The 20,115-nt window shown below is 40.2% G+C and overlaps 1 protein-coding gene across 2 annotated transcripts in view; it reads right to left on the bottom strand.

Moving 5' to 3' along the window:
• Nucleotides 1-18,830, bottom strand: part of PPP1R21 (protein phosphatase 1 regulatory subunit 21) — a 61,101-nt gene extending 42,271 nt beyond the window's left edge. The window contains exons 1-7 of one of the 2 annotated variants that reach the window (XM_059078309.2): nt 18,462-18,830; nt 9,918-9,986; nt 6,954-7,100; nt 4,497-4,598; nt 3,194-3,358; nt 2,343-2,401; nt 1,252-1,346 (exon numbers count right to left, since the gene is read on the bottom strand). In XM_059078309.2, coding sequence (XP_058934292.1) covers nt 1,252-1,346; nt 2,343-2,401; nt 3,194-3,358; nt 4,497-4,598; nt 6,954-7,100; nt 9,918-9,986; nt 18,462-18,518 — 694 coding nt within the window. In that variant the 5' untranslated portion in view covers nt 18,519-18,830. Of the gene's footprint in view, nt 1-1,251; nt 1,347-2,342; nt 2,402-3,193; nt 3,359-4,496; nt 4,599-6,953; nt 7,101-9,917; nt 10,059-18,461 lie in introns of those variants that run through there. The other variant, XM_059078307.2, reaches the window with a different exon arrangement.
• Between the last annotated feature and the right edge of the window lie 1,285 nt (nt 18,831-20,115).

A 20,115-nucleotide genomic window follows, 5' to 3' on the forward strand; every position in this document is an offset into this window, starting at 1 on the left:
AACAACCCCACCAGTAGTAATCATCCTTATTCTGAAATCCCAAGAGGTTCTTCATAGAATAGCTTAGCTTATATTTTAGATATTTCTCTACCTTATTTCTCCCCTACTGGACTATAAATTCCTTGAGGTTAGGTAGAGATTTTTGTCTTATACGTTTTTGCATATCCTGTGCTCTCCACCCATTTAGACTTTCAGTAAATAATCTCTAAATATTTCGGAACTAAAAGTAGTAGCCTACTTGTGACATGGTAAGAACCTAAAATAGGGTGACAACCACTACTGGAAAAGAAACAATAAACCCAAAGAGACTCAGAAGGAAATGATTAGAACCTGATGACTAAGGATTAAGGGGAAAATGAAATGCCAAGGTTTTAAGCCTAGTGGATCAAAGTACACTGGTGCTATTTACATTAATGTAGAAAGCAGGAACAGGTGTTGTTTTCAGATGAATTTAGGTTTTTGATATAATAATGACATATGCTGATTTCAGTGTTAGAGCAAACTGCTATTTTTCTTTGGTGTCTTTTCTTCCCTCTGTTTTTAGGTCTTCCCTAAGAAAAACTGAGAAGAAGTCAAAAATTAATTTCATTGATATAATTGTAAAAAAAGGAAATGTGTGCTAATTTAAATTTAAGTTTCTGCATCAAAACAATTGTTTTCTTTGTCTTCAAGGTTTAGATTTAATACCTGTCTAAAGGTTACAAATTTGGCATCTGTTATATATGTAAGTTGATTTTTCTTTTTTTAACTTCTCTTTGTTGCTCTTGGCTGTGTAAATTACCAGACCATTCCCAGGATGAACAGGAAGCAGGGCTTACTCAAGTCAACTCCCTAACTATCTCTGGGGATTGTCCAAAGGGAAGGAGATACCAGGCTAAGAAGATTCACCTCCCACCCATCCCCCTACTCCTCTCCCACCTTGCTCCCCACCATGATCAAATTTTCTTGTACAAATATTCAGGTAGTTTATGTGCAGGTTGGTTTTCACCTTGGGATATGTTACATACATGCAATTAAAATATGTGGCTTTGGGCTTTTTCCAAGAAGCCTAGCTTCAGAATAGTTATGTGATAAATTAAAATCTCCCTTTGAAACATAAAGGCCAAAGCTGATCAAAAGGACAAAAAGAAAGCAACCCTCTGTTAGGCCAATGAGATTTTCTGCCAAATAGATTACAAATTATTTTAATTAGTTGGCTATCATAAAGAGGTTCAGAGTTGCAAATAACGGAAAACTGTACATAATACCTACTTGTATCATTAAAAGGTACTTTTTCATTGATGATTGATAAGGATTCCTCTAATCTACTTGACAAATCTTCATGAAGATTCTTTAACTGTAACTGACTGAAAGAAAAAATACAAAACCACATTATCAATAGACAGTAGATCATCATTTGCTTGTTACCTCAACAGCTGGTATCAGGCTTTCAGAGGATGGTATTGACATGTGGGATACCCTTGGTAGTAGAGAGTTGTTTAAAAAAATGAAGATAAGAAAAATACTAAGCCTTGATTCTAAAGCTCCTGAGACACCTGTTGAATGACTGGAAGTTTCAAAGAACTTATCACAGTTCCAATATCTTACACAATTTTAAGTTTATCTCCCCAAGCTCAAAATAATCTTAGAGCCATTTCAAACTCATAAATTTTCTCTTTACAACACAAATTTTCTCTTTACAACAAAATTTCTCTTTACAATACCAAGTATTACGGTAAACGTCTTTAATGTATTAAAGTGTTTTTTTCTCCTTGAGCTCAAAATCTGATCATTTTTGGTTTTGATTCAATTAAGAGCATAGATACACCATGCATGTTCAATGCAACTAAACTGAAAAAATTCACTTGATTGATCCTATTAAAACTTAAAGTATGTCATTTATCAAATAAATGTTGGTACATGCTCTTAATACCTAGAGATAAGTAATATTTTAAGATGTAAATATCTCCAAATTATCAATAGATTATATAACCTCATTTTATTTAAAATGTACCATTAAAAGGCTGACACCATGATCACTAGTCAGTTTTCCTGCCTGGGACTCTCAGAAGGCCTTCTCTTTAGAGTAGTCTAAAACAGAAAGGATCCAGTCCTCAGTACTGGAGCCCCAGAATGCCATCTGTCAGAGTCCAAAACATCTGCAGGCTGAGGACTAATGCACAGGCCACTCTACAAAGAATTCATAAGGTCCCAGAGATAACAGAACTGAAAAGGACCCTGGAGATGATCTACTCCTATCTCATTGCAAATGTGAGAAAATTAAGACAGAGGAGCTACTACACCAAAACTCGGCTCTTCTGGTTCTCACTTCAGGGCCCCTTGGAATTCACGTTTCCACATACCATTCTTCTGTCCGAAGTCGACATTCCTTGGCCTCCTTTTCTAGAGTCTGAGATTTTACCTGAATTTTAGAAGGAAAAAAAAAAGCACAGGGAACTCTACTCAATATTCTGTAATAAACCTATATGGGAAAAAAATCTGAAAAAGAATGAATATATGTGTATGTGTAACTGAATCATTTTGCTGTATACCTGAAACTAACATAACACTGTAAATCAACTACACTCCAATAAAATTTTAAAAAATAAAAAATTTTAAAAAATAAACTATGCCAGGGCTTCCCTGGTGGCGCAGTGGTTGAGAATCCGCCTGCCGATGCAGGGGACACGGGTTCGTGCCCTGGTCCGGGAAGATCCCACATGCCGCGGAGCGGCTGGGACCGTGAGCCATGACCGCTGAGCCTGCGCATCTGGAGCCTGTGCTCCGCAATGCGAGAGGCCACAACAGCGAGAGGCCCAAGTACCGAAAAAAAAAAAAAAAAAAAAAAAAACTATGCCAAACCATATTGTTTGGCTTTCCATTTTGAAATCCTGCAGGTAGAGAAAAAATTTTTCTACTCTTTTTTTTATTTTCTGGTTTTCCCCTATAAATTTTATATAGCTATTTACTTGAAATTGTGTTCAATTTGCTAGAAATGTGGTGTGACAAATATAACTAACCAAAATTATATGCATATTGGTCTGTCAAAAAAAAGAAGAGCAGACAGCTCAGGCCACAGGTGTGAGCTCACTGAGGAGACGCTGCAGGCAGCAGTCCTGCCTTGAATGGCTAACTTTTGTTCTATAAAGCAGGCGGATGATTTCCAAAAGCCTGGACTATTTTTTCACACGCTCTCACAAATGGCGGGTCTTACCTCTAGTTTAGCCTTGTCGTTCTGCAGCTTCTCGATGGTTTCCATGTACTTCCGGGTCAGGCCATCGACCACAGCTTGGTGCTGGGCCGCTTCCGTCTCCAGACTGGCCAGCCGACTCCTCAGCTCTGCTTCCACGTGCTTGTGCTGCTCATCGGCTTCAAAAAACTGAAAAGAAAAGATCATGGTGTCTTCTCACAACATCCCAATATATACAAATGAAGAGAAAACAACTGCAGCGACTAATCATTGAGCAACTTCCATAAGGTTCCATATGCTCACTGTGCAAAATCACACAGGCATGAGCTCGGTGGAGCCTCACGGCAGGTCAGAGGTGCTGTACTTGTAATCCCTCCTTTACAGATGGGGAAACAGAAGCTTCAAGGGATGACCTAACTTGTCAAATGTCTCACAGTCACAGACTGACTCCAAAGCCTGTACCTCCTTCCTCCCAGGCTCGTGGATTTCTATTTCAAAACATTTCTGGCACACAGAGAACTCAACTGACCAGGGTATAACTTTTCTGTTAGGCCAACTTCTGCAATTAAATAATCAAAATCAAACAGATGTTACTCCTGAAGCAGGTAAGGCTCCTTTCCTTAATGAGAAGCCAGTAGTAATTAAGAATGATGAATACTTAACACAAAATTCATGAAGTCAAAAGTTCATTTTGTAAACATTTTCAAAGACTGAGAATGCATATTTATTTTCCACTGTTTGACTATGCTCACAATTCCACACAAAAAATCAGGAGGCATGGTTGAATATACCACCCTATGACTCTTAAAATATGTTGAATGGTTTGGAGCAGACACTGATTACTCAACATTCCACAAATATTTGAGGGCCTGCCATGAGTGAGGCCCTGTCCTGAGGCTGGGCAGACAAAACCGACATGGCCTATACCCTAATGAGACCTTAGAGACTAACAGGGAAACAGATAAAAACCAACTAAGCTGTCATAAATTTAAAAGCAAACACTACTTATTGATAAGTCCCCATCTAAATGATCCATCCAACCATCTCCTATATAAAATGAAGAGTGCCCAGTATACTTCTTTATTGTTAACTTATGAAGTTATTCTGCTGTCCTCTGAACAAGTGCATATTGAAAGCACACATCCATATTAAAACATGAATGAGATCTAAGAAATGAATGAATGACATGACGTATGTACCTAAGGACCACAGGAAACATTAAAACACCCACCCATACACAAAACACTCTATCTTGCACTGGTTTTTCCACATTGCAGATCATACAACCCATTTTTAAATTCATATGGAAAAACAAAGATTTTCTCACTTGTATATGCAACCGTTCATTCTCTTCTATCTTCTTTTGCAGGTCTTCATCAAAGACACTCTTCTGCTCTTGACTCAACTGAGAAGAAGATTCTCCACTTTTCTGATGGAAAGAATAAGTTATGTCCACATAACTTTCATCCTTTAGAGAAACATCCTAAGGTACACAGATTCTCTATCACCTTAGTAGCTTGTCTCTTCTACGTGTTCACCATTCTCAAACAATCCTGCAAAAGGTATACAGTCCATCATTTAACTTTTCCTATGTGACACAAGTTGGAACTGCAAATATTGCAACGAGCAGGAAAGCTTAAAAAAGAGAGAGAAAATAACAGATAAGGCTCACTATTCTTTGCAGATGAATTTAGGAGTAGTTCTGTTGGAAGACAGAGCAGACCCAGAAAGCTAGCAATACAAATATACAAATAAATATCATTTCAATTGATCTTTTGGTTTGGCAAATGACAGTTTTACCAATTCCATGAGTCTGAGTTGTTAAAACTCCTTTAAGAAATTAACAGCATTCACAAAAACACATTTATACACCAGTTCACATAAAGTTCTAATTTAAAAAAAACATAAGATAAAGCTATTATAAATAAACAGAAGGAAAAAGCTCAAAGATTATGAAAAATACTTGCCTTTTGCCTTTTTACCAATATTAACATTTTCTACATAGAACAGCACTATTTAAGAGCCAATAATGAACATCTGTTTTCATGGAATACATGCAGAAGTGAGACTATTCAAGGGACAGCCTAACACTGAACTGCTCAGACATCAGTCACCACCCTCCTCTGCCTTTCTTGTGCTTCACTCCTCACTTTAAATGAAGTCATTTACTGATCCAATGTGAACCAGTGATTAGAAAGCCCTTTGAAAATGGAGCAGCTATGTAACAAACAGACAAACAAATAAACATTAAATACGAACACAAGAGGTATGTGCACACAAGGAACTCTGTTGAATGACATATTCTGGGTCCTTAGTGCTTCCAAATGTGGAAAGCTCTTATTAAAATTAATTCAGAAGAAATTATACCCAAATCTCTGCTAAAAAAGCCCTGGGAGAGGATCTCCCTAGCCTGGGGAGCATGTTTGAAATACAGATGGCTATTCCCTCCCCAAGGGTTTTTCAGAATTTCCAGAGGATGTGTATTTTGACAGTTTCCCAAGTGATTCTAATACATATCTGTTTTGCCCTCTCTCTTCCCCATTTATTTGAAAATTACCACTCCAGAGAATTCTTCCATGTAGGGGAAATGCATATGGAAATGTACTAACACATAATTATGTCAACTGCCCATCATATGGCAAATACAGTCCTGGGTACTTTTACATGATCCCATTTAATTCTGACAACACACCTGAGAGTATCTTCCCCACGACTGAAGTTGCAAGGCTAAAAAATTTGCCTAAAGTCATAGAACTATAAATGGCAGACAAAGAATTCAAGCCTGGGCTCAACTCCAAAGCCAGCACTCTTCCCTCCACACCATGCTGCTTCAGAGTTACTGTGGGCCTTCTTCCCTCCAACCATTCTATTACTATTGCCTCAATGCACACATTTGTGGGGTGCTGTTCTACAAACATACAAGACTTTTTTTCTTTTTCTTTTTTTTTTTTTTGCAGTACGCGGGCCTCTCAACTGTTGTGGTCTCTCCCGTTGCGGAGCACAGGCTCCGGATGCGCAGGCTCAGCAGCCACGGCTCAAGGGCCCAGCCGCTCCGCAGCATGTGGGATCTTCCCGGACCGGGGCACGAACCCGTGTCCCCTGCATCGGCAGGCGGACTCTCAACCACTGCGCCACCAGGGAAGCCCATACAAAACTTTTAAAGACTCAATCACTAGCTCCTGCCCTTAAAAAAGAAGCAACTTCTAAATCACAGGATGATCAGAAGTACTGGATCATCCATCTTAGAGTAATCAGAATCTCACCTCACTACATAAAACCAGAAGGGAAAAAATTATATTTACATCTCAGGACAAAAATACCAAATTGAACTCCTAAGAATAAACACCCGAAGAAAATACATCTGCAACAAACTTACAAGCCTAATGTATGAGTACTTCAACGGCTACTTTCACAGACAGCAGTTACACTTTGACAATGTTTCTCATTCTATCTGCCCTACCTTGGGTTAATGGCAACTCAGTACAACTAAAAAATATCAATAATTTTGACCAATATGAGATACTCCCTTCACTTTTATCAGTCACTAAATCAACTATGTGCATGTTGGCTCCTAATAAATTCTTGAAAACTCACTTCCATATGAAAATGCCTCTAATACTTGGTATATATTAATAATAAATGTCTGCTTTCTTGACCCAATATCCAGGTGTAATAATGGAACTTTAGAGTATTTGGAGGTGAGGTCTTCTGTTAAAACCAGGATGGCCTGGAGATGTCTGTGCCTAAAGACAAGGTCACACTAACTTGCTTTTACTTGACCTACCTTGTTTTTCTTGCCTCGGGGTTCACTTAGAGCCAGTTCATCTTGAAGTAGCTCTACCCTCTTGGCAAGCTGCAGATTTCGGAATGTCAAACTGTCCATTTCCTGCTGCAGTTTTCTCAGTGATTGATCCTTCATTTTCAGTTGTTCCTACATCAAAGTGAAAAGAGACCATTCCTTGTAATTTAGCCTTAACATTTAAAAATAATGAAAAAAAATATTTTTTCTTTCACCAGAATATAATCAAAACCTCTTGCTTTAAGGAATTCAAGTTGTATGTTTATCATTACTGTTCCTATGTTTTTAGCTCTGTTTTGTGACAAAATCATTTTCTGGCCAAACCAAGCATATTTAAAAATAAAACTAAAAGAGTATATATACTGAAGTAACAGTCATCGACTTAGAGGAAAATATCCACAGCTATGTGTTGTTATATAATGTTATTATACTTGTGTCTGGCAGTGAGGAGACACAAAGTCTGAGGCTACAATTTTATAAACTTGAAAGTTTAAAGAGAACCTCAGACTCACTGATGATGCCCTTCAGTAAGCAAGAATGGAAGAAATATATTTGTATTCACTATTTCCTATAAATCCTCCTTGAATTTAAGTCAGTCAAAATGATGTCTTTTTAATACACTAAAATTATTCTGATTTGTCAAAGATAAAAATCAATATTATCCTAACACAAGAACAGTTTCAGATGCTTTAAAATGAAAATAGAAACAAAATCTAAAATCTAAACAACACATCTTCTACTGACCATTCTGTACTGTTTATACCATGGTAAGGGTAAGACAATGGGAAACAAGAGAAATATTTAGTTTCACTCTATTTTTTTAAAAAAATATTATTCTGGGGCTTCCCTGGCAGACCAGTGGTTAAGACTCTGTGCTTCCAATGCAGGGGGCATGGGCTCAATCCCTGGTCAGGGAATTAAAATCCCACATGCCACGCAGTGTGGCCAAAAAAAAAAAAAAAAAATTATTCTAACTATATTTTCCTTACGACGTTCTGACAACTTTGTGTTCACTGGTAATCAAACACAGATGGCCATATACTACCGTATATTGAAAGATTTGTGCTTTTATTACTTTCATTGAAAAACCACTATAAAGCTAAGAGGTCAACTTTTAATGAATAGGAGGTTTAAGGATATTGAAACAGCAACCTAAAAACCAGAGGCTGGTGTCTGCAATCTATTGACATTAGTTGCATGTTGAGGGCACAGCTAGAGGGATAGAATATGTTTTCATTAAAGAGAAAAACATTTTCCTTTTCTGTTGTTTGTTTAGTAAGTCCTTTATTTTTACTTGAAGTTCAATGGTAAACTTAGGCCCAGCCCATGTCCAAATTACTATATATTTCAAATTATAGAAATTCAAATCAATGAATGCTTACTGTATCTAACAACTCACTGAAGAGACAAACCCAGTATAATCAAATGCCTACTCTAACAGAGACATCCTAACATTCTCACTGAGCAAACTGGCAAACTGTTATTCTCACTATAATTTTAATGACCACTGTGATGAATAGTAAAACATAAAGTAATTTCTTTACATCCTTATAGTTAGTTAATCACTAGTTGACTAATGTTCCAACTCCATTAACCAATCATTAATTTCAGAAGACATCCATCCCAACCTCTCTGTAAACCCTAGTTTCTGCAATGAGGACGATAATAGTGGCGTCTGCCCTCACGGAGCTGTTGTGAAAACTGAGATAACGGATGTAATGTGCTAGCATAATGCCTGACACACAGTGGGTGCTCAATAAACAGAGCCTGCTGTTGCCACCACAGCCACTATCACAGAGTTAATTGAACACAACCAGCAACAGGAGGGTGTCAAACACCAGAGTGGACTACTAAGATGAGTTAGGAAATACCTTCCCCAGTAATTAGGTTTTAAACATCATGAGGAGAGATAATAATCATTTCTTCAGTGATTTAGGCAAAATAATAACTTGGCTAACATATCCTGACTTTAAAGCTTATTTTTAATCATCTCAGCTTTGGCGCAGAGAGCTTTGGGAGTATGGGTAAGATGCTCTGAACTATCTCAGCCCTGAGTCTGTGGAACAGCACCTGAGGAGGGAGCGCCCTCAAGAGACAGACTTCTCTAGTGGAGGATCCAACACCAGCCAAGTGAAAGGACATATCTCTGGGTCTTGGAGACCTGAGTGGAAATTCTCAGGATATGTCACTGGTTGGGGCCTACTCCAGAAAGAGAGAAGAGTAAAAGGAATCTTAAGCCCTTTTCTCTAAAGAGGAAGTAAGGGAGAGAGTGAAAGAATGAAGTAGGCCGTATATTTAACTGAAACTTGGCCAAGAAGGAATCCATATCCTCGAATTAATTTTTCCAATTAAAAATATCACTAAGCAGTACTTATTATATGCCTACTAAAATGAGGCAGAAACATATTCCTGCAAGTCCCACCATATTTCTCCTCTCAGTTAAAGGTGCTGATGTTAAGATGTATCACTCAAACAGTCCTCATTAACACAGGTTATTACTATTAAACAGCTCGACCTCAAAGCAAGATTAATGGACTAAATGATTCACACTTTCAAATCCATTTAGTAGGGGACAACCATCGGCTGAATGCTGGCGATACAAACATGAATATGACACAGCCCCACAGAGTGCTATCAGATGAAGCCAGATAAGAAGCCCCATTAATCCTGATGAATTTAGCTATGAGAGAAGCAGGTATGAGAGAAATGCATTACATACCATCAATAATACATTTTTGTAATTTCTAGCTAAGCAAGTCAAAGAACATCACATTCATACCTAAGCAAGTAGAAAAGTTAAACACAAAAAAACTGTATTACCCTCCCCTATTCCTAGTGAGTCACTGTCAGAGTTGGGAATTTAACCCAGAAAACTGAGCTGAATTCCCTGCTGTGAGCTTCACCAAACACTAACCTAACCCTCACAACACACAATACCCTACAGCCTACCTTTAAAGCAGCAGAATTCGCTTGTTCATCCACAACACCTTTTTTCAAGACCTGATTCTGAGCCCGAAGCTGAAAACAGAGGAGGTAATAATTAATTTTTAATATAAAGCAATCACTTACCACAAGGAAATCACTTACCATAACTTTACAGGAATCAGTACGCTGAGTAACTATCTGCGCACATATATATGAAAACAAGAATACTAGCCCGGAAGAGAATAGTAGAGACCATCAGTCTGCCATTTTACAAATAAGGACACAGAGGCTGAGCTGCCCAATGACATAAAACTAATCAGTGCAAAATTGAGACTAAAATCCAGGTCTCTCGACTTCCCGTACATGGTTCTTTCTATGAAACCAATCACATCCCTAAATAAAAACTAATACAATAGATAATAGGGTAGTGAGTATATCATTTTCCTTGAAACTCTGACACACCAGTCATCTGTAATATGAATATTAGTCATACAAATATCATCACCCACAATAGCCTCAGGAATGGAGGACTTTTAATCAGGCATCAGTGGAAGCAGTGTACAAAAGCAACTAAGAAGCTCAATTTAGAAATTGATAATAATAGCAGCTAGCATTTGAATGCTCGTTACATACCAGGCACTGTCCTAAATACTTTACATACACTACCTCATTAATCCTCACACCCCTATGAAATAAGTGCTATAATTATCGCCATTTTACAGATGAAACCAAGGTGCAGAGAAGTTCAGTAGCAATGCTGAGATTCAGACACCAGCAGTTTTGACTCCAGGCATAATGTCATTAGACAATATTGGCTACTATTTTATAAAGCTACATAAAAATGAGAAAAGTAGCGTGCTGGAGAGGTAGCAGAAGCCTTTGAAGAGGTAGGACTTGGGCTTCTTTCATAGTTTTTTTTAATTGAGGTCTAACTTTATTTTAAATAAAATATACAAAACAGAAATTATACAGCTTGACGAATTTCTACTTAGGTATACATCTATATCACCACCACCAGCAGGGTTTTGAAAGATAAACCTTCTGTAGTTATCAGCAAGCACAACACAGCATGTGAGTATAAATATACCAGCCCAGTGTAGCTGAAGCAAAAGGGTTACAGACTAATTTTCTGAGGACTCAGTACAGAGACCATGAAAGACCAGGTTCTTCTCTGAGAAACTAAATGAATAGGACAATTTTATCTGTGAGCTTAAAAAAAAAAATCTACTTCTAGTTCTGCATAGCTCACATCTGTCTCCTGAGAACAAAAATGACCTTTTTCTATGCCAGAAGAGTAGGAATATTTGAATATTTATGAATTATCTATGATTGTTTTTGTGTGACAGACAATGACAGAGATGAGTAGATGCAACAGAAACCGTATGGCCCCAAGCCTAAAATATTTGCTATTAGGCTCTTTACACTCTGCTCTAGAAGTTCAGAAGAGAGAAATAAATACCACTTTAATGTTGACTTCCATTGTGTAGTATTTTACCTTTTAAGCAATATCAACATATTATTGGATAATGTACTACCTAGGTAAGAGAATTCAATAAATACTTTCAAATCCATATAGCCAAAGGACAGCAATACTACTTCAGTCTTTATGTTTCATTTCATACCCCTGTTCTAACTTTGCTCTCTGATCTTCTTCTTTGTGTGGTATTTAGAAGGTCCTAATGACTGGCTCAAGGACTAGGGATGAAGCTTGAAATCTGCTGAACTGACAATTTTCTGTAGGATCAGAACTACATCAGTTTTCAAACAAACAAAAAAAACCTCACCTTTAATTTTTAAGGCACAATTATAAGCTACATAAAGCAAACTGAACAGCCTACCGTGTCATAAAAGCAAAATCAAATTTTTCAAATTACTGCTGTTTGGAACTTAATCTGATTATAATGAAAAATGATTTTGATTTTCCTTTGGAAAATATAGTTTGCTAAATTGGTAACATTTCAAACACAGTTTCAATGGAAACATTCAACAGATAATGCAGCTTTTAGAAATATTTATCGAAAATCTCTTTCTATTATTTGGTAGGTAGAAAAGGATAAGCTTGGCCTACTCCACTGCCTTGTTACCTGCACTTGGCATTTGGCATCTTCCTGCATTTCATCATCACTACTGCCACATCTCTGCATTACTGACCAACATCTTGTCAAATGCGGATACTGCTGTGACCAGCCTGGTCTTTTAGAATCTTATCTTTCTCCTCACCAGCATTCACCACAGTGGGAGGCAAATGCAGTGTTTGTTTCAGAAACAGGTACCGATGGTCACTAATGACTCTAGGAGACTAGTGTGGAGACTCCAGTGGATGTGGATGTAACTGAGAAACAACTGCCCTGAAGTCTCCACTAGGACAGAAAAATTCTCCAGAAGGGGACATAGCCTATTTCCAGCAGCTGTGCCATGCACTTTTGTTCCATTCAGTAGAGAAACAGTCCTCTGAATCCCAACTCAGAAACCCTCTTAGTCCTTTCAAACCTCATTTTTCATTGTGTTGTAATCTTTTGATTAGCTTTACCTTTACTCTGAAAACACAGCCTTTTCTCATTTTGACCAACCAAACCCCAACTGTTCTTCTAGAGCCTACTTCCTACTCTGATCCTACTTCTTCCATATTTTCCCTAACCATTCTCTATAGTGCCCCTATGGTCCACAGTGACCTTGCCCCCAGTTCCCTGGGCACTTGCTAGTAACAAGACATCTCTTATTTAAACTGTTCAGTTTTAATTTTACTTTTTTTTTTTTTTTTTCGGTATGCGGGCCTCTCACTGTTGTGGCCTCTCCCGTTGCGGAGCACAGGCTCCGGACGCACAGGCCTAGCGGCCATGGCTCACGGGCTTAGTTGCTCCGCGGCATGTGGGATCTTCCCGGACCAGGGCACGAACCCGTGTCTCCTGCATCGGCAGGCGGATTCTCAACCACTGCGCCACCAGGGAAGCCCCTAATTTTACTTTTTAAAGCAGTACATTTTATGTTTACTAATTTATGTACGATTTCTATACTCAAGTCCCATCTGCCAATTAAACTGTCCTTCACAATAGAGACTACAGTATACTTCCTTGTATCTCCTGCCTACAATGAAAGATCAATGCTATGGATAGAGAAGGCACTCAATAAATTTTTAGTTAATTAATCAAATTAAATGCTGTAAATAAAAGATGTTTAAATGTAACACATTAAACAACTATAAGAGATAGCTAGAATCTTCTGTGTTAGAATCACTCTTACATAACTGTTTCCATACAGTGGACATTCTGACATTTATACATGTTTTATGATCCTATGAAACAAATATTTAGATGTATAGCTTTTCTCCATTACAAAGTAATGTATGCAACAGATAACCTGAAGCCCATCCCGAAGCCTCACCAAAACCCTGATTTCAGCACACTTGAGTCATCTGCAAACCACAGTTTCAGTATCTCTGGCCTGGATGATCCTTAAAAAAACTCCCAGTTCTAACATTTCAGGTACTCTACAGTGCTGGGAATACCACTTAGTCTTTCTCTCTGCCTACTAACTTGCTCCTCGCCATGGAAAAGGATAAAGTAACTGAAGGCTACATACTATGTACTAATGGCTGGGGTCATTTTGTCACTGAGTTGGGAAGAAAACCTTTTTTCAGAGCTGCCCTCAAATGAGACCCTTTCTCTAGCTCCTGCTCCCATGCGAGGAAATTCTTTAGGACAAAACCCCCACTCCCAATCCTGTAATCTAGCTACCTCACCAGGGACTAGTTGGAAATTCAACTGAATTAGAGACGGAGAGTAGGACACCCCGGTCTTTCTAAAGCCTTGCTATTCAAAGTACTGTTTGCGGACAGCTGCAGCAACATCACCTAGGAGCAGAATCTCAGGCCCCACCCCAGACCTACTGAGAAAGGATCTGCAGTTTAACAAGGTCTTCAGGTGAGTCACATAGACACTTATGTTTGTGATGATCTAAGGGCTAAGCTAGCACAGCTCAACAGGGTAGCCATATCCACATGTGCCTATTTAAACTTAAATTATGTAAATAAAATCCAAAATTCATTTCCTCAGCTCAGCTAGCCACATCTCAAGTACTCAATAGCCCCACATGCTAGTGGTCACCCTATTGGACAGCAAATATGCAGAACGTTCTCATTATCCTGAAAGTTCCACTGGACAGCACTGAACACAGACAATTTTCCAATCCACCTTTAGTAGTGAACCCTACACATTAGGGTAGAAAAAAGCTGATACTCCATTATAATCCAATCCAGCCCCAGAGTCTATTTCTCTTACAAGAGAGGGCGATCAATCAGGTTCAGCCAAGCCCTGCTATCTGGAAAGCAAACACACCAAATCAAGACTGATCCTTTCCCAAAATGAGCATCTATAAGAGTATAAGTCTAGAAAGTTTCAAAAGGCAATCTCCTTTGTAACTAAAAGAAGCATCAATTGCAAAGTCAACTGTTAGAGAAATAATGGATGTTTACCTTTCCCATTGGCTTTTTTTTTTTGCCAGTATCACAATGTTTTGATTACTGTAGGGTTTTTTAAAATATTTATTTATTTACTTGGCTGTGCCAGGTCTTAGTTATGGCACGTGGGATCTTCGTTGTCGCATGCGGGATCTTCCTTGCGGCACTCGGGATCTTTAGTTGCAGCATGTGGGATCTCGTTCCCTGACCAGGGATCGAACCCGGGCCACCTGCATTGGGAGCGTGGAGTCTTACTCACTGGACCACCAGCGAAGTCCCCCCACTGGCTTTTATTGCCTTGAAAAGAGCTTTAAAAAGATTATCTGAGCAAAAGCTACTATACTGATACCATTTCCTGAGCAATGGTTCTGGTATGCATCCAAATGACTGGAGAGGTTTGTTACAACACAAACTGCTGGGTCTGACCACCAGTTTCAGATTCAGTAAGTCCTGGGTAGACCCAAGAATTTGTATTTCTAACCCATTTCCAGCCACTGGTGATGCTGATCCAGGGTCTACACTTTGAGAACCCAGAGTAACACAAACACTGGAAAGATCAGAACTTCAAACTTGCCTACACATTAACATGGTGCCAGGCAAGAGTGCAGAAGCCCGTTCAGAGAAAGCAGGCTGAAATCAAATGAGCCAGGACTGCATGCTCTCAGCCTCATCTCCAGAATGAGACATACCAGAGCATCAGAAGCAGAGCAGGCCATGGAAGAAACACCAAGTAAGAAATGGTCTTTGAAAAATGAAGGCTTGATTAACTTTCCCTCACGTCTCAAAGGGGCAGCCTCCGTCTATTACCTATTAACTTCATAAATCTCTGAAAACCAGCTTCTACATACCATTCCCCTCCCCCAAACTCTGTTAAACCAGAAATGTTTAAAGCCTCCAGTGATCGCCTAATTGCCCAAACCAGAGGGTCTTAATCTCCACTTTTACTGACCTTTCCATAACACTGTTTTAGTAACTTGTCCATCTCAGAAATCCTCACCTGCTTCGGCCTCCACGGTTCATCTTTTATCTAACGAAACTCTCAGTCTCTTTAATGCAAGCTCCTCATACTGCTTTTTTTCCTTCTCAGGGGGAAAAAAGATGATGATAGAAGTTACAAAGGAAGAAATGGGCCCCTTCCCGGAACACAGGCCAAGATCTGCATTAAATAAGAATGAGAAGATTCTGCAAATGTCCTTGGTTTAGGGATCATGCTTGCTGCTCTCTCGATTTGTACGCCTCCTTCTACATATTAAAAGGAAATCTCTTTTCTTTGTATCCTAAATAAGGAAAAAGAAAGATGTAACTGGATTTCAACATCAGCCCACAATTTCTGCACCAGGGAAGCTATCAAAAAGGTAGAATACCCCCTTCCATAGGCACAGGGCTGAAGGTATCGATAGCATAGATCTCATCTAGAAATTGCTTGGCACTAGAACTGACAGGGAATGAAAAGCACATGAAATCTTTTGACCAATCTGTGTTCTCACATACTGAAATTTCCATCACATTGCAATTAAAAGGATGAAAAATGGTCTGGCCCAATACGGGAGATATCCTGAAGTCTGGCAGACCTCCTATAGTCTCCTTAGCATTTCCTCCTATTGTCACATCCTTCCCACAGGTGTTCCCCAAAGAATCTACCTAAAGTGATTAACTCTCAAAGTTCAACTACTGTCTTTATGGGAACTATTGTCTATATGGGAATTATTACAAAAGCTTTGGCTTTTGTCCTGACTTTCAGCCAGTCCCTCTCCACTAGAAATTTTCGGCAATTACCCCAACATCATCTCAAGCTACTACGTGAATAAGATAGCTTCAATGTACCTTCCAACCATAAATACTATGATTGCACCTCAACTTCGCTCCAAACTGGCTCACCTTCCTCTTCCAGTGGCAGTGGTGTTCACTCAGAGCAGTCCATGGGTCACCTTCAGGGTCAACTCTCAGTCCTCCCTCACTCATCACGTCCCACAGAATGAATGAGACACAAGGATGACTGCCTTGACACCTTTATATCCTTCATAAGTTTGCTGCTATGTGCAAAGCAGGCACACAAAAAAGAGGTAAACTAAACCATATTTTGTAACCATAATTCCTATATCTAAGCCCCCCTCTCCATCTCAACAGTCACAAAACTTTATTTAAGCCTAAATTACACTCCCCAAAATTATTCAAAGAGCCTATAGTCTGGTCTTCTTTTCTCCACTCTTTCCCCATTTCAGTCCATCCTCCACACACACAGCTACCAGTTTTCTTTCTAAAAGCAATGTCACTCTCCTGTTCGAAAACCTTTAACATCTCTCCATTACTCAAAAGTTCAAACTTTTTATTTAACATCCACAACCCTTCATGATCGGGTCCAAATTACCCCTCCAACCATATTTCACCACTCTCTGTCGTGTATCTGAACGTGCCTTCACGTCAGCAGAGACTGTCTCCTTTGCCTGGAGTACTACCATCCATCCCTTCCTCCCTATTCCCTACTCCCCAATCTAAGTAACTTCTACCCTCACCCACCATTTCTTCTGTGCTCCCACTGAGCTAACACTTGTCATCCTGTATCATAATTATGTACAACAGTTGAACATTCTATTAAAGGGTTCTCCTTAAGGTGGAACTCTGCCTCACTCAACAGGGCCCGGCAGATTGTTCACAGGCGGCACTAATTGTCTGCTGAACAAAAGAGCTTACAAATCCAAAATAATAAAATCTTTCCAAGTTTTTATTACTTTGGGGAGGCTATACAATTATTTCAGCAATGCAGTCACTGTGCAAAATATTTCTGGAACTCTCTTCTGCCATTTGGAATTGCCTTGTGAGCTTGTTTACTCTCCAGAAGAGAAAATCAGTCCCCTTACTTTATACTCATGAAACATTTTCACCCAAAAATAGTAGAGCCAAGTTTGAGTACTGTCATCCTCCACCCACCACACTGCATCACATGGATTTGTTCCAAATAAGTTCTGGCTCTTTCAAACAAAAAAGTATTCCTTCAAAGGATAAAAACTTGCTGTCACTAACATCATGCCACAGGTCCTAAAGGCAAATTCAAATGGAAACACAATAAGTTTTGCCAATGGTAGCACCCATGGAATAAGTGTAGCATCCCAAAAGGCTCCCATTTGATGGTCAAAAGACTTAAGTGTGTATGTTTAGGCACAGGTTTTATTTTTCAAATATTTCATTTTTCCCACTGCACGTTTGTCTCATGAAATTAAAAAATGTGTCTCAGTTTCTCCAAATTGTAAAAAGGGGACTAAGTCTTACAGTTGCTCCCATGAATGCCAAGATCATTGAAAACTAAGTTGAATGACTAATGAATCAATTTCCAAAAATGTAAGATTCTGCTTTCAGTACTTCATTAGAATATTCCTGAGGCAGCACCACCCTTCTCTGAGAAAAGGGTTCCATCGTTTAAAAGACTGATGCCATAAATACAGCAAAGGGACAGGTCCCTACTTTGCTTAATTCAACATGTATTGAGCACCTACTGGGTGGTCTTCCCCAGTCCAGGTGATCCAAGAAAAAGAGAGATAAAAGGACACAGCCCTAGCACTCAAACTTTCAAAATCATTTTCAGACATCTTGCCAAAGCACTGAATCCATTCATAACCCCCCATCTCTGGTGAAGTAGTTTACACGCATGACTCTATTTACACTCCTGACTTGACTGGGGGCAGATAAATCTCTTTATCCTCATATCATCCCTGTGGGAAAGGAGAAAGCTTGATCCTTCCCATCGCTGGGCTAGGAAAATTGAGGAAGCAGCCGTGGAGGGATGGTCCTCACCTTTCCCCGTCCCCTCCCGACCAGCACCAGAGGCGGAAGCCAGGATTTCTGACATCCCAGTCCAAGCCCGCTAGTTCACTGAGAAGGAAGAATCAAACTGCTCCTTCCCGCAGAAACGCACACGGACCCAGACCCCGCCCGGCCCCATCTCCTGAGAGCTGCAGGTGGAGGCACGGTAATGGTGGACAGAAGAGGCGGAGGAGAGAGAAGGGGCGCGCTCACGTTCCCCCCTCCGCCGTCCCCCTGTGTCCCGACAAGTCGCTGCCAAGGCAACCCGAGGCCGCAGGGCCAGGGACCCCCTACTCCCCGCATACGACGGGTACCTTCGAATACTCCTGAGCCAGCTTCTGGTACTTCCCCTGCAACTCTGCCGAGGCCATGGCCTCCCCCGCCCCGTCCAGGCCAGGATGCCCAGGCCGCTCAGCCCCGCCCCCTCGCCCCCAACCCCAGACACGCTGCCTGGTACGGTTCAGCCAGAGCCTGCCCGCTCTGCCACCGCCGCCGCACCTCCTCCTCCACTTCCGGGTTCGCCCGGTGAGAGGAAGGCGGAGTGGGGCCGGGGGCGGAGCGACCACCGAGGGCGGGGCAACGTCTTGACATCATGGCCCCCACCCTTCCGCGCCCGAGCACGTGCACGCGCAGGCTCCCCGGCGCTCCTGGGCACTGCCTCTGGGACCGGGGGGCGCCATCTTGACGCATGGTTCAAGATGGCGGCCTAGAACAGGGAAGGACAGAATGAACAGGGGAAGAGAAAGATGAGAGCCCACAGAATGGGCGGGAGACGGTGGAGAGGGGCGGTGGTTGTGAAGAACCGAGGACCGGAAGAAGAAACATTCTAAGCGCATCAAGAATTCTGGCCGGACGCACCGCCCTCCCCCGCTGGTTCCCATGGCAACCGTCTGGCGTTTGATGGTTACGTCTTTCAGAAGGTGCACTAAGAGAAAGACCTCTATATTCCGCTACCTCGTTTTCCGGATATGGTAGCCCCGGACATGCCCTGCATTGTAAACTCTCAGACCTCCCCCAAATACATAACGCTCGCTGCTGCCACCCTCCCCTGCTCCAGACCAGACAAACCTCCATTGTCTTATATTTTGACACTGAGATGTCTTTGTGTCCATTCTGTACCCACGCCATTCGCCCACCCTTGCCACCATACGAGGACTACATCAGAGCCTTTTGTCAGTGGACTGGGAAACAAACCTTTAGGAAATTTCAGGGAATGACCCCTGCCGCGCATGCAGAGAGAGTGGACGTTAAGGACAAATAACTGGACGATTGAAGCAAAAAATAGTCTGCCTGAAACATTTTATGCCAGTTCATTCATTAAATATGTTTTGAGGACGTATTATATGTTAGATATTTTAAGCATTGCATTTATTGCAACATTGAAATGTTCATAGAGGAATGAATAAATAAATTCAGAATATGTTTGCCATAAATTACAACACAGCAGTTTAAAACTCCTCATAACCTAGATCTGTATATATCCCTCATATATCTGTATATATCAACATGACAAAACACTGTTAAATGTAAAAAGCAAATTGCAGTATACTACAGCATGAAAAGATACATTTAAAAAATATGAAACAACATTTGTACTGCTCATGGACACATGAACTGGTACTAAAAATAGATAAGAACTGGAAGGATACATATCAAATTCTGGGTTGTGATTGCCTCTAGTGAGAAAAAAGAAGGGAATGAAAAAGAACAAAGGAGCATAAACTTCATTTTCATTTAATTTTTTTCAAGTAAATGTGACAGGATGTTAACATTTATTATCCAGGTAATAGGTACAGGGATGTTAGTTATTTTGGCATTTTAGAATGCTTGAAATTTTCCATGATTAAAAAAACTGCTATCCTGGTTTCTTTGACTATGAGTAAGCCTGGGATTTTATAGTGAAAGCCTGAGCCCATATGCACTTTTCAGCCATTATAATGTGTAAAAGAATTACAGACTTTTAAAAAT

The sequence above is a fragment of the Kogia breviceps genome, chromosome 11, assembly GCF_026419965.1.
Source record: "Kogia breviceps isolate mKogBre1 chromosome 11, mKogBre1 haplotype 1, whole genome shotgun sequence".
Classification (NCBI taxonomy): Eukaryota; Metazoa; Chordata; class Mammalia; order Artiodactyla; family Physeteridae; genus Kogia; species Kogia breviceps.